This window comes from Zalophus californianus, chromosome 5, assembly GCF_009762305.2.
Source record: "Zalophus californianus isolate mZalCal1 chromosome 5, mZalCal1.pri.v2, whole genome shotgun sequence".
Lineage (NCBI taxonomy): Eukaryota > Metazoa > Chordata > Mammalia > Carnivora > Otariidae > Zalophus > Zalophus californianus.
This window is the reverse complement of record NC_045599.1, coordinates 66032872-66047573: the sequence shown is the minus strand read 5'-3', so window position 1 is coordinate 66047573 and position 14702 is coordinate 66032872. Positions and strand designations below refer to the sequence as shown.

At 39.4% G+C, this 14702-nt stretch overlaps 1 protein-coding gene across 2 annotated transcripts; it reads left to right on the top strand.

Moving 5' to 3' along the window:
• The first annotated feature begins 200 nt into the window (after nucleotides 1–200).
• LOC118357007 (RAD9, HUS1, RAD1-interacting nuclear orphan protein 1-like) lies at nucleotides 201–1365 on the top strand. Of its 2 annotated transcripts, XM_035727709.1 has the most exons (2): nucleotides 201–459; nucleotides 502–1365. In XM_035727709.1, the coding sequence occupies exons 1-2, from the start codon at nucleotides 334–336 to the stop codon at nucleotides 1099–1101; spliced, it is 726 nt and encodes a 241-aa protein (XP_035583602.1). In that variant the 5' UTR covers nucleotides 201–333; the 3' UTR covers nucleotides 1102–1365. The 2 variants fall into 2 exon arrangements, with proteins under 2 accessions (XP_035583602.1, XP_035583601.1); XM_035727708.1 differs by having other exon boundaries at nucleotides 201–1365.
• The last annotated feature ends 13337 nt before the right edge of the window (nucleotides 1366–14702 follow it).

Genomic DNA, 14702 nt, shown 5'->3' with positions numbered 1-14702 from the left:
AAAAGGACTTCGTATGGTTGTTGTGGGGATTAAATGAGATAATATAAAGTACTAATAAAAATGAACCAATATCCCATTAGAGGACATTATGGGAGAGAAAACGTCATTTATGATAGTTAAAAAGATTAAATACCTAGGAATAAACTCAACAAGAAATGTCCATAACATATATGAGTAAAACTTAAAAATTCTCGGAACGCTGCGGCGGCCCAGGGGAGCGGCTGCCGGGACGCCGCCGGGCGGGCATGGGTTGGAATCGGAGCCTGAACCCCGACCTGACAACAACCAGCATCATGTGGTTACTAATTTTAACTGCTCTTCATTCACCTATTGATGCCTCCCAGAAAAAAACGCCGCCAGCCTTCCCAGAAAGCCCAGCTGCTATTCCAAGAACCACCACTGGAGGGCCCCAAACACCATTATGGCTCTCCCCAGCTTACCATCACCCACACTAGACAGGTGCCCAGCAAGCCCATTGACCATAACACCGTCACTTCCTGGGTATCACCTCAGTTTGATACGACAGCAGAAAGCTCGTTCCCTGTGAACCAGAAATGTCATCATCGAAACCAGGCAAGACATGCAAGTCGAAAATCTACCGCCTCCAAGTTCCCACATCTAACATTTGACAGTCCACTGTCTTCCTCCTGTTCAGCCACACTTGGGATCCCCTTAAGCAGGGAATGCCCCGGTCAATCAGAAAAGCGCATTTCCGGAAGGCCCTTAGTTCCAATGCTCAGTCCTCAAAGCTGTGGGGAAGTGTCAGTACATACGCTTCAAAACTTACCTTATGTATTCATTCCCCCTGATATCCAGACCCCAGAGTCATCGTTTGTGAAGGAGGGGCCCATTCCCCCAGATCAGAGGGAAAGTAGCCTTCCGAGCTGCTCCTTCCACGCTAGTACTCCCAACAGCCCAGAGCCTGGGCCTGTTCTAGTTGAAGACACTCCCGAGGAGAAGTATGGGATCAAGGTCACATGGAGGAAACGATGCCACTTGTTTACTTACCTCAGGGAGAGAGGGAAGCTGAACAAAAACCAGTTCCTTGTGAAAAACTCACTGGATTTCTCCGACACCAGCAGTCTCAAGAAATTTTCATAAAGTTGCTAAAGTACTTTTCTGGCTCACAGGAGAGTACATCAGGAGAATAAAATGGAAATAATACCAATAACCTCAATAGAAAAAAAGATGTTTTAACTAGAACCTTGGAGTCATAAGGGAATTCAGTTCCCAGATTTGCTTTTTAAGATGTCTTTTCCTAAAAAATTTTTATTGTCATAAACAGTTCATATTTTTCTTAACATTAACTGTCTAAAATTTTAAAGTATCTTACAGTAACTTTTAAAATGTATGTAAATAAATGGTTGCAGAAAAAAAAAAAAAAAAAAAAAAAAAAAAAAAAAAAAAAAAAACTTAAAAATTCTCCTGAAAGACACAAAAGTAGACTTGAACAAATGGGAAGACACCTCATTCTTGGATATGGTGACTAAATGTCCTAAAGCAGACAGTTCTCCCTAATTTATAAATTATGCAAAATCCCAATAAAAATGCCAACAACCTTTATTATAGAGTTAGATAAGTTTATGCTAAAAGCCATAATGAAAACAAACATACAAAAATAAATGGGGGAAACCTAAAAATAAAATATTAGAGAGCAACTAGTCCTATCAGGTGTTCAAATATATTATAAAGCCTCTATACTGAAATAGTAGGACACTGTCACATGAATAGACAGACACATCAGTGAAACATAATAGAAAGCCCAGAAATATCCCCAAGTAGATATGCAAATTTAATATATTATAAATGTGGCTTTTCGAATCATGTGGACAAAAGTGGACTTTTTAATAATCAGTATTTTGACCACTGGGTAGCCACTGGAAAAAACACAAAATTAGAACTATACTTCACACCTTTCACAAGACTCGATTCCAAATGAATTAGAGAGCTAAATGTAAAAACTGAGGCAGGTATTAGAAGAAAACACGGATGAATTCTTTTTTAATGTTTGGGGAAAAAAGACTTTATGACTAAAACTCAGAAACAATAAAAGATTGATAAATCTGACTACATAAAAATAAAACTTGTTCCATGACAAAAACATCATAAAGTCAAGAGAGGGGGTGCCTGGGTGGCTCAGTCTGTTAAGCACCGGCCTTAGGCTCAGGACATGATCCCAGGGTCCTGGGATCGAGTCCTGCATCGGGCTCCCTGCTCAGCGGGGAGCCTGCTTCTCCCTCTTCCTCTGCCTGCCGCTCTGCCTACTTATGCTCTTTCTCTGTCAAATAAATAAATAAAATCTTTTTTAAAAATTAAAAAAATAAACTCGAGAGAGAACAGATAACCAGCAGGAAACCATTGACAACACGTACCAGAGACCAAAGGTTAATATCCCCAAAACATTAAAAACAAAACAAAAACACTCTTAAAACTGAGCAAAAGACTAAAAACCTATAAGCAGAAAATTCATAAATACATATTTTATAAAATGGCCCTTAAACACATGAAAAGATACTCACACTCAGAGTAATCCAAATTAACACAACACTGAGGTACCACTTACCATCTATACAATTAGCAAAAATTGAAAACGACTCAGTTTGTTTTATTATCAAGACTTTAGGAAAACTGGCATGCTCAAAAATTGCTGGAGAGAATGCAAATTGGCACAAATCTTCTGCAGAAAAATTTGACAATAACCAAGTTACATATGCCCTTATTTTTTTTAATTGAAGTATAATTAACATACATTGTTATACCATTTTCGGGTGTACAACATATTACTTCAACAATTCTGCACTTTAGTCAATGCTCACCATAAGTAAACATATGCATTTACTTTTTGATCTAACAATCCCACTTCTAAGAGTGTATCCTGAGATACGTCTTAAACAATATGAAAATACATATGCATAATGTTATTCATTGCAGCATTGCTTATAACTGCAAATATCATAAGCAATCTAAATGTCCAGACACAAAAGAGTGGTTGAATACGTTATGGTACGTTCAAAGAATGGAGTACGATGCAGTTGTAAAAAGGAATGAGAAACAGCTCTGTGAACTTACAAGGAGTATTTTCTACCATATTCTGTCCAGTAAAAAAATGTAAGTTGCTACCGAAGTATTTATAGTAATGCAGGCCTTTTAGTAAAAAAGAAAAAAAAGTAAAAGGGGCTCTATGAAGTATACATGTATCTATTTATTTGTGCAGCATGAAATACAAGAATAATCTGGAAACAAATGAGATTGGTTTCCTAGAGCCTACGGGTGGGAATGGGGCCAAAAGAAGGGAGAGGAGGTAAGGATTCTTTGCCCATAGTTTTGAGTTTTAGAACTGTATTAACATTTCACATGCTCAAAAATAAAATAAAATTAACCACAATGTTGGTGGAATCTAAAATCAACTACAGGGGCGCCTGGGTGGTACAGTCCGTTAAGCGACCTACTCTTGGTTTCGGCTTGGCTCGTGATCTCGGGGTCGTGAGATCGAGCCCCGTGAAGGGCTCTGTGCTCAGTGCAGGGTCTGCTTGAGTTTCTCTCTCTCCCTTTCCCTCTGCCCCTCCCCACCCATGCACGCGTGCTCTCTCTCTCTCTCTCAAAAACAAATCAACACATCTTTAACAACAACAACAACAACAAAATCAACTACAAACAGTAACAAGCAAACTTAGCTGTGTTACAAATGAGTAAGATCGCCACACGGAAGGAGTTGAGGAAGAACTAATCTAAGTAACTTTGGAAAACCGTATTTTGACTGCATAAGGCACGGCTAAGAACAAGAAGGAATTTTATACAAATATTGTACTCTACTTAGTGAACTGTTTTCCATGGAAGATGGGTCAGCAAATTTGAAACTACTTCATGTGCATTCTAGAATGGAGAAAATAAGTGAATATATTCTAGATAATGAGAGCCCGATTTTTCACCTCTTAAAGAAAGAAGTTATAAGTAGAGAAGTAGGGAAGGCTAGGATGGATACTGGAAGAGAGAACTCATGGTTTTTCATGTTTATACAGATGAAGAAACATAAAAATAGATAAAGATATGTGAACATAGGAATATATGTATTTTCTAGCTCTAGTCTCTGAAAAGGCCTAGAAGCAATGACACTGCAGTAGCAGTAAGTGTACCTTGCTTCCACGATTCTCTAAGACAACAAATCAGGACCTCTTGGAGAAATGGCTGGGGTTAATAAGGCTGGAGCGGGGAAAGTACAAGATGAACCTTGAATATCTTGTGGTTTCAGAAAGTAAGGAAGCATTTAAAAATTAACACGAGCAAGGTGAAAAGACACAGAAGCCAAGCTGAAGAGAGCACTCGAGACCAAATCAAGGACAGTGTGTACAAAAAAATTATTCTAGTAATGGGTTATAAACTCATATGATGAAAAATGTCCACAAGTCCACACTGACATCAACGAGTGAATGAAGGAATGAATGAATGGAGAAAGGAAAGTTCTTACAGAATTCCAATTTAAGAATGAGGAAGAGGGACACCTAGGTGGCTCAGTTGGTTAAGCGTCTGCCTTCATTATGAAATGTCCCTCAATTTGAGTTTTCTAGTATTTCCTCATTATATCCAGGTTGTGTACATACCGCAAGAATGCTACGGTAGCCATGTGCTCTTCTTGTGAATCCAGAGGCACACAATTTTGATATGTCTCATTATCAGTAATGTAAACTTTAATCACTTGATTAAGATGGTGTTTACCTGGTCTCTCCTCTGTGAGATTTTCCTGAAGGTGTTGTTTTATTTCCATCATTTCTTCCTCATTTTTATTTTTTTAAAGATTTTATTTATTTGTGAGAGAGAGAGAGACCACGCACGCGTGCACACAAGCAGGCAAAGTGGCAGACAGAAAGAGAAGCAGGCTCCTCACTGAGCAAGGAGCCTGATGTGGGACTCGATCCTACGACCCTGAGATCATGACCTGAGATGAAATCAAGCATTGGTTGCTCAACCAACTGAGCCACCCAGGCACCCTGAAATGAAAAAAAAAAAAAAAATGTTTTTTTTTTTTTTTTAAGATTATTTATTTTTTTGACAGAGAGAGACACAGCGAGAGAGGGAACACAAGCAGGCGGAGTGGGAGAGGGAGAAGCAGGCTTCCTGCGGAGCAGGGAGCCTGATGAGGGAGGGGCTCAGTCCCAGGACCCTGGGATCACGACCTGAGCCAAAGGCAGACGCTTAATGACTGAGCCACCCAGGCCCCCCAGAAATGGAAAAATTTAAAACAAGTTCTCAAAAGTGTTGGAAAGTGAAAAAGTGTTCAAAGATCAGCAGGTATTACTTATTATGAGTTTGGCAGTCTAATTTATAAAAGCCAAAATTCCAAGTTTAAAGTCTTCACGGTGACCTTCCTTTAATTAAGCTCTTTTCAAAGGGAGTACTGTGAATCATCTGTGAACTGTTTGCAACAGGGTCACCTTGGGTTTATTTTCCAAAGGCAGATTTCAGAGCCATTCCAGACTACCTGACTTAGAATGTGGTTCTTTGCACAATAAGAACTTTAGAACTTGCATGGCCAAGAAAAAAATATTTTATTTACCCTTGCCTTTAAGTAACAGCTTAGTTGCATATAAAAATTTAAGTAATTTTTTCCCCTCAATACGATTTAGTGTTGTCTGCTGTCAGTCTAAATTTTATTTTTTTTTAAGTGATCTTTTTTCTCTCCAGAAGCTTACAGGACTTTCTGTCTTGATGTTCTTAAATTTTACTAGAGTGTTTCATGTTACAGGCTTTTCAGTAGCTATTTTGTTCTTTACTCTGTTCTTTTATCTGAGAGTTTATATCATTCTGTGTATAAATCTGGAAGATTAAATTTTTTTTCCCAAATCTTTCCTCCCCCTTGTTTACTTTTATCTCCTGTTCTGAAGAGGCCCTTTTTATGTGGGTGTTAACATGTCTCCTTCCTTCCTCTTTATTCTTTTCTGAGGACTTTGGGAGAGCTCCTTGCCCATTATATTCTAGCCCAGAAATTTATTTTTCAGCTCTCAAAATTTTGCTATTCAACCAATCCAATGAATTATTTCAACAATTATATATTTTTAATACCTAGTATCTCCAATTGGATTGCAGAATTCTTATGTCTCTTAGGAAATGATTATGCCCATATGTTATATTCTTTTCTTATCATTAGCTCTACTAACTCTGGTATCAGTTATTCTTTTTGTTACCTATCTTTCATAGGGTTGAAAGTCCTTGGAGGTCATGTGAATTTTGTCTGTGAGTTCATGTCTCATTGCATCGACATTATTGACTGTTCTGCCTAGTAGCATTGAAATCTTTGACTCTCAAAGTGCTGTCTGAAGACATGACCAGAAGCATTGGCAACATCTAGGAGCATATTAGGACGATAGTATTTCAGAACATTCCCAACTTATTAATCAGAATCTGCATTTTAACAAGACCAGCCAGGTGATTTATTTGCACTGTGAAGTTTGGAGGACACTGATGTATGCCTTAGCTCATGTTCCTCCAGGCAAGCTGTGGAGGGGTGCCTGGTGGCGAGAACTAGCCTCTTCTACAATCTGAGTTTAATTATCCCTTTGTCCCTTTCTCTCTCCCACAACGGTTCTCCCTTGCCCCCAGGGCACCACCAAACTAGTCTTTCTCAGACATTGTTTCTACTCAGGGACAAATACTGTTTGGTATAGATGGCTAGCCCAGGGGCTCCTGAGCGCCTCGGTTAAGCATCTGCCTTTGGCTCAGGTCATGATCCCAGGCTGGGATCGAGTCCTGCATCAGGATCCCCTGCATAGCGGGGAGCCTGCTTCTCCCTCTCCTGCTCCCCCTGCCTGTGCTCTCTCTCTCTCTCTCTAATAGAAAAATAAAATCTTTAAAAAAAATAAAAAATAAAAGATTAGGTGAAATAAATAAATAAATGGCTAGCCCAATAAGTGAGAGAGAGAGGAGAGAAAGTTTGGTACCTTGGTACCAGCCGGACTGCTTGTCCGCACCCTAGAGGTACGCCCACTCTGTTCTGACCTCAGGGGCAATTCCAGCTGCTGTGTTTCGTCTCCCTCAAAGGAGCAGCAGTGTGGAGAAGAAAGACATAGCTAGAATCCTCACAACTGCCCTTCGGGTGGCTACTTCTCTCTACACTAGGACTAAATCCTCCTCTTTCTTCCTATGTGCATCTTGTGGTTTTGTGTTAATGTGCTAAACAGCCTTCTGAAATTCATCAGTCTCATCATCCTGGGACCACTCTCACATTGTGCTGCTGAAGAAAGGCAGCCAGCAACCGAGGCAAAATTCACCTACTCACCTGGAATCAGACTCAGGTAATTCTTAGGTACACGAAAGTTTGAGAACTACCACTCTAATCTTTGTGCTTTGCCTCTTTTTATTATATATGGAGCACTTTGCATTTGGGTCATTAAACTTTTTTTTCAACGTATGGTGATATTTCAGTTAATCTTTGAACTTAGAGATATTTGCATTTGGGCTGAGCTAATATGCTCATTCAGAGGGGTCATGTCAATCTAAAGAAGCTGGTTCTTATAAGGGTCTAAGATATGAATCTATAGATTCTATAGCTGAATTAATTATTTTGGGAAAGATCAATAAAGACAATTACTAGGAAAGGAGAAAGAGTTGATTTTATGTATATTCTAAGCCAGTTTACCTCTGTAGCTAAAAAGTATTGTGCAGGTAAAGTACTTATGAGATTATTCTTAATTTTGCATATCCTGATACTTTTTCTAACTAGCTGAATTTAGGAAATTCTCTAGGAATCAGCTAAGGCCACAAGGCACTAAGTCCCCATGAACACGAAGAGTGTCACCTGATAACGAATGATGGAGAATAAAACTCTTAGTATGGTGGTTTGGCATCAATGGCCGGTTTTCTTTTCCTTCTCCTTTTTCCCCCTCCCTTCCTCCTTTTCCTTCCCTTCCCTTTTAGTCTCCCCCCTTCTTTTGAGGCTCTGCTAAGTAATTTTGATACATTTTGTCAAATAATACATAAAATTGTGGTCAACTGAAAGGTCAGTGTTGTGCATGCAACCAGAAAAAAGGCACATTTTTAATGTCCACTTGCCCACAGTGATCTTTATCTAAGCCTTGTGCTTCCAGAAAGAAATTCTCTTTTGTGGTCCACAAAATGGCCAACTACAGTGAACCACCTGCTATCTCATATTCCAAGATACTATCCACTGCCATCTCTCCACCACGACTTGAATAACACCCACCTCCATCCTTCTCAGGATTCTCACAAGACTTAGAGGACTCCCTTGTCCACCTGCCTCGTTCAAGCCCCAGGTTGCCTTCCTTATAGATTTTCCTCATTTATGAAAATCCACCTTTTGCTTATTACAAAATTTGAATGAAATTATTGCCTTGAGTAATCTGGTGCATTTCTGTTCCTTTACATCCCCTACAACACTGCCTTAAAACTGTGTATTTTTCAGTATATACTTTCTATCCATACAGAGCTCTCTATGGGGGATAAGTTAGTCTCAGAGAGTAGCTAGCTATATACGCAAATGCTTGGAAGTTTAATTCCCTGACATCTTTGACTCTTTCTCCACCAGTCTGCCTTTTATTAATGATGAGAAGTATTTGGGGGGGGGGGCGTGCCTGGGTAGCTCAGTCATTTAAGCATCTGCCTTTGGCTCAATTCAGGATCCCGAGGTCCTGGGATCGAGCCCCTGCCTCAGGCTCCCTGCTCGGTGGAAGGAGCGGGGAGCCTGCTTCTCCCTCTCCCTCTCCCTGCCGCTCCTCCTGCTTGTGTGCACATGCTCTCTCTCTCTTTAATAAATGGATAAAATCTTGAAAAAAAAAAAAGGTTGTGGTTTTCTTTGGTAACAACTCCAGTACTGATCTTTATTCTCCATTACATAGTTCACTCTGACATCATATAAAGGTTAGAGAACTTAGCAACAGGAAAGTATTCATTTTTCCTGACAGACTTTCAGTTGTCAGCAAATGGGATGCTATAGCCCACTGTGTCTCCCTTTCTGCTTTGACTGACCAGGAACTCAGAGATAAACGTCAGAACAAATTTTAGGTACTATATTTGCCAAGGATTTTTTTTTTTTAGATTTTATTTACTTATTTATTTGAGAGCGCGAGAATGAGAGAGAGAGAGAGAGAGAGAGCACATGAGAGGGGGGAGGGTCAGAGGGAGAAGCAGACTCCCCGCTGAGCAGCGAGCGTGAAGCGGGACTTGATCCCAGGACTCCAGGATCATGACCTAAACCGAAGGCAGTCGTTTAACCAACTGAGCCACCCAGACGCCCTGCCAAGGATTTTTTAACTAATTTTTTTTTTATTTGCATGTAGGTGATACACAATGTTACATTAGTTTCAGGTGTACAATGTGGTGATTCCACAACTCTATATACTCTATGCTTTATGCTGGGCTCACTGCAAGTGTAGCTACCATCTGTCACCATCCCACACTACTATACCATTGACTATATTCCTTATACTGTATCTTTTATTCCTGTGACTTACTCCATAACTGGAAGCCTGTAACAATGAGAAGTATTTTTAATGTTGAATTTCTAATATTCTTTTTCCTGGTTAGAAATTTAATTTCATTTATGCTACCAGAAATTCTCTAATATATAGGACATATGGTGCACAAAATTTAAACTCTAGGTGTATAATTTCCTTCAAACCAAAAGGAAAATGTTTTCTTGCAGCCATCTGTGGGGTTTTTTTTTCTTTTTTTTTAAGGAATAGTGATCTTCAATTCCTCCTGGGCTTTAACTAAAGTTGCATCTGTCTAACGTCAAGTCCAGCCTTTTTGTCAAAAACGAACATTTTTCAAACGTCAGTGGAAACACAAGCCTCTCTTGTTTGAAGATTTAGATTCTATACAGGCTGCCATGTAAAGCCATCTAAACAGCCTAATCAGTTCAAGCTCTGGTGTCTGACCAGAATGTGCTTGTAGTGTCAGGCTCTCTTTTTACTTTGAGTGTTGTTCCTTGTCATCACCTCCTACACAGTCTCTGCCCTTCTAGTCTTATCTCTCATAAGAGGTTAAGAAAAACTGGAGGGAGTTGCTGATCAGCCAGCAGGAACTGTCAAAGCATCAGTCACTGTAGCCTTCCTCCCAAGAAACAAAACAAATTATTCTCCCAGCAGCCTCCTCACTGCCCTCTGGGCTCAGGTCTAAAACTGTTTGAACTCTCCCATATGGCTCTCAACATGTGATTGTGTCATTCCATCAGGAAGCCACTCAAAGGGCATTTTCTCAGTTTGATTTATATATTCCTTTTATCTCTAATATGCTCCCAGGAACACAAAGTCTTTCTTTGTCCTGCTTTGTCTTCCCTGCTTGCCTAGTTTCCTTGTTTTCTTATGTTCCATGGCCCATTCATTTACAAGATTGAAGGGCAAGAATCACACCAAACATTTCTGTTTGTTCTAGATTTAATATTGTCATTTCAAACATTCTATTTCAATTTGCATGTGTGTAATGTGTGTGTAAGTAAAGAAATTTCAAAAGATTTAAAGACTCTCCATTAAACAATCAAATCTTTGGACACTGAGAAAGAAGAAATGGGCACCTTGCTGGCTCTGTCTGTTAAGTGTTTGACTCTTGGTTTCGGCTCAGGCCATGATCTCAGGGTCCTGGGATGGAGCCCCGCGTTGGGCTCTGTGCTTGGCACAGAGTCTGCTTGTCCCTCTCCTTCCCCCTTGAGTCCTCCTTTCTCTCTAATAAATAAATTTTTAAAAATCTTTAAAAAAAGAAACAGCATTTTCCAATAAATATCTTTAGCAAGAGGCCTTATTTCAATATTTGAAAATATCGGTGAGCAATGGCATGTGAAACCCTGTCCATGTGTTATCGTTAGTCTTGTCCATTCACTAATAGGGAGTGATATATCTTATTTAAAAATACAGAATACTGTAAAATGGTTGCTGCTGTTAAGGAATTTAGAATCCAGCCATGTTGGCAAATGAACAGGACTTGAAGACAGACCTTAGAGAATATAGACCTTAGAATTTTATCCTCAAATGCTTAGGGATGAATTGCAGCAGTATAAGAGAATGAGGAATTTTTATAATTCACAATAAAAGAAAAAAGTATGTGCAGAAGAAAACAGAGGAAAGACTTACTCAAAGGAGAAAATGGATTTGTGATCATTTTGTGTTTCTGATTTTCCATTTTACGCTCATTTTCTTCCAATCAACATTCCAGCGTTTAATGGGTTCAGCTTAAGAGTCAGACTAACTCTTCCACTTGGTATTTGGATTTCCTAAGAAAGATCCTTGATGACTTGTGAGAGACAATTTATCTTTGAGGGAGGGAAGGCTCTCTTACTCCTTGGCAGTTATTGACTAATCCCAACTCAGAACGTCTCCAACTTCTCTCAAACAATCTAACAAATATATTTTATGGTAATTAACTCTGTTTAGTTGTATACAGACTCACAGTTCCCATGGGTTCTGCTTCATCTTTGTAAGTGATGCTGAAATCCAGAAGGCAATAAAGCACAGTAGGTCCAGGGGGCAGTGTGGGGAGAGATTCACCAAACATGTGGAGCATGTCCTGGGCTGTAATGCTACTGTACACACGAGTATATATCTTTACACATACACACACACACACACACACACACACACACACACATATATATATAATAGTAATCCACTATTACCACCCTTGTCTTATTCACTAGATTTTCAATTGAAACAAAAGTCCTTTTACTTTCTCCCATAGGTACTGAAAGCTTTAAAGCGCACAGAAGTGATGAACATCAGTCTATTAACATCATTAATTATACAAATCAAGCCTTTAAACCTCTTCAAATTCTTAAGTAAAGTCAATTATTCTATTTGCTATGTTTCTCATCCTTAGTCAGATTTACTTAACTGCTAGATTTAAAAAGCACTGAAAGACTGAAAATGCCTCCATGTGTTTTAGATTGGTTTACTAGTTCTCTCATGGGTGCTAGAATATTTACTGTTCTCCCACCATGTACTAAGCTCCGAGGAAAAAAAAAGTAAAAAAGGTAAATGTGATTCCTACTTTCACAAACATATTTTCAGCTTAAATAACCAGTTGAATCTTGATAATCTAGCAGGAGTATCTTTTGTTTTTCCTCAAAGAAGTCAAATTGAAAAATGTATTTTAAAAACTAATATCTACTAGGATGCCTGGCTTGTTCAGTCAGAGGAGCCTGTGACGTTGGGTGTAGAGATTACAAACAAATAAACTTAAAAAGTGTGCTATGTGCTAGATACAGAAGATACAAGTAGCAATACGTCAGGGAGACACAATCCTTAGGTCTTTATTCTTTTGTTGCTTCTTAGTTGAGGATTTGTTCAGAGTATTGGCACACAGAAGTCTCATTGAAATTCCCTTGAAATTTTCCTCAGAAAGGTGCCATATTAGAGATCAACATACCATTGGTCCATAAGTCTACCAGAGACAATGCCACTGCCCTCAGCCCTAGACTTGCAACAGACTGCTCTTTGAGGTTAAAACCAGATGAACTGTTTGGCTCTGTTTTATACCCCACCTCCTCCAAAAGTACATCATTAAAAACTAGTATCCTGGAACACCTGGGTGTCTCAGTCAGTTGAAGTGTCTGCCTGCAGCTCAGGGAATGATCACAGGGTCCTGGGATCCAGGCCCATTGTGGGCGTCAGGCTCCCTGCTCAGCTGGGAGTCTGCTTCTACTTCTGCCCCTCCTCCACCTCATGCTTGCACACATGTGTTCTCTCTCTCAGATAAGTAAATAGAGTCTTAAAAAAAATTAGTATCCCACTCAGCTTGGATGATGCTTCTGTGATGAGAGAAATGTATGAACTGAGGACCCTTTGTGGAAAGAATTGATTCACATTTGCCAACTCATTCATTCCAGGGAATGAGGTCAGTGAGCAGACCACGGACCTACACTATTGAAGTTCTCAATCTCTCTCTCTCTCTCTGTCTCCCCTCGCACTACTCTACACTCATCAAAACTCTACAGATCATTTCAGAAAAGGTTAAACGAGACCCAAATAATTCTATCTATCTCAGCTATCTACAGTTCTTGGGTACCAAATTATTACAGATACTACCAAATCATTTTGCAAGTAAATATTTCTACAATGTCCCTGGTGTTTCCCCTACCCACTTGATCAGAGTATGGTGAACATACTTTGAACATTTCTTAGTCAATATAAATTGTGAGTCGATAATTATGCTTGGTTATAACAGAGTGATCCTCTAAATACACAAGACAAAATAGGTTCAGCAAAATGGCCTCATATAAATTTCTTCACGCTCCTTGATTATCAGTACTCATTTCCAACTGATCTCAATATGCCTATCTGCCTGTCTGTAGCACCCTATCTCCCTCCTTTATCATCTTCTGGGAAACCCAAGAGCCAAATTTGACATTTCTGTAAAATAAGATTAAATATACTTAAGCCAAGGCCTGAGAAATTTTGGTGACTGAAATGCATTAAGATACAAACATGATGAGCTCTCATTAGGAGCTCTGAATATGTCCCCCCTCATACTCTTGGGTGAAATCACTATATAACTAAAGTGAAACTGTAATGCACTGATTCAATTCAAATGTTTAAACCAGTTGTAAGTAGAGATGACCCACATCCCACTTATGTCTACAGCATAAGTGATCCTTTTGATTCTCAGGAGATGTACACAGGTTTATCTGCATTTGTGAACATTTACTCAGAGAATAAGGGTAACTGGAAAGCAAGGACTGATTTAACCTTTCTTGGCCTTTACTCAATGTGGTTTCAGTGTAGCTTGTAGCTACATAGCTGCATTAACGGAAATTAATTAAAGCCACTGGCTTCAGGAGAAGGGGAACATGTATGTATTTGTTTATTCAGTAAAATATTTATTAGGTCATATGTATTTAGTACTGTTGTAGTTGACAATATGAAGATGGCAAGATATTGTGCATACCAACAGGGGACGAGCACATGGCCCAGGGCAAATTTCTTTTCAATGACCTAAGTCTGCACTTGGAGTTGTCTGTTCTTCTTCGGTTTTGATGTCATGATTTATAGGTTACTCTGTCCCATCTCCACATGTAAATAGCTACTACCACCCCTGCCCTGGAGCATGCCAGAGCTGGGGGATACTTTTATTCTAAACAGATATATTAGACAAAAAATAAAAAATGAGAATAATATCTCTATGGTCTAGAGATTGGACAGGAATACATAGCCACGAGCAGGACAGAAGTTACAGTCTTGATGGACTTCAGGTCCAGAAGCAGGTAGAGGTCACTGGGGAAGTTTGGCCTCTGTAAAGTAAAAGACTACAAGTGTTCCACGTGAAGGGAGACTGGACCTGTGTCCTGGACAGGGTAAGTTAACCCTGCGCAAGAAAGGAGGACGAAAAATGTCTGCTGCAAATATTTCCCTGGATCTATAGCTTAATTAGCATCCCGACTTAGAAAGGTAGGAGGATATAGACATAGCTTGTAGGAGTAAACAAAACCACCCGCAAGGAAGGGAACAAGAGCGTGATATATAACAGCACTGGGAGAGAAACCCCAATCTATCATTGTCAGACCAAGGAAAGGTGACAGTCCTCTGCGTCCTGGGTGGAGTCAATCACATGGTTAAATAGGGTGAGAAAGAATATCTCCCATTCCCGTGAGATTGTAATCCAAAAGTTCAAAGAAAAATATCAGTACCAAAGTAAAGATTTGATTCTGATGACATTATTTAACATAGGTATCTGAAAAATATATTAAAATAAGTATGTTGAGAAAT

Excerpts from the sequence above, each read along its gene's own strand:
- LOC118357007 (XM_035727708.1), top strand. The coding sequence starts at position 334 with ATGCCTCCCAGAAAAAAACGCCGCCAGCCTTCCCAGAAAGCCCAGCTG.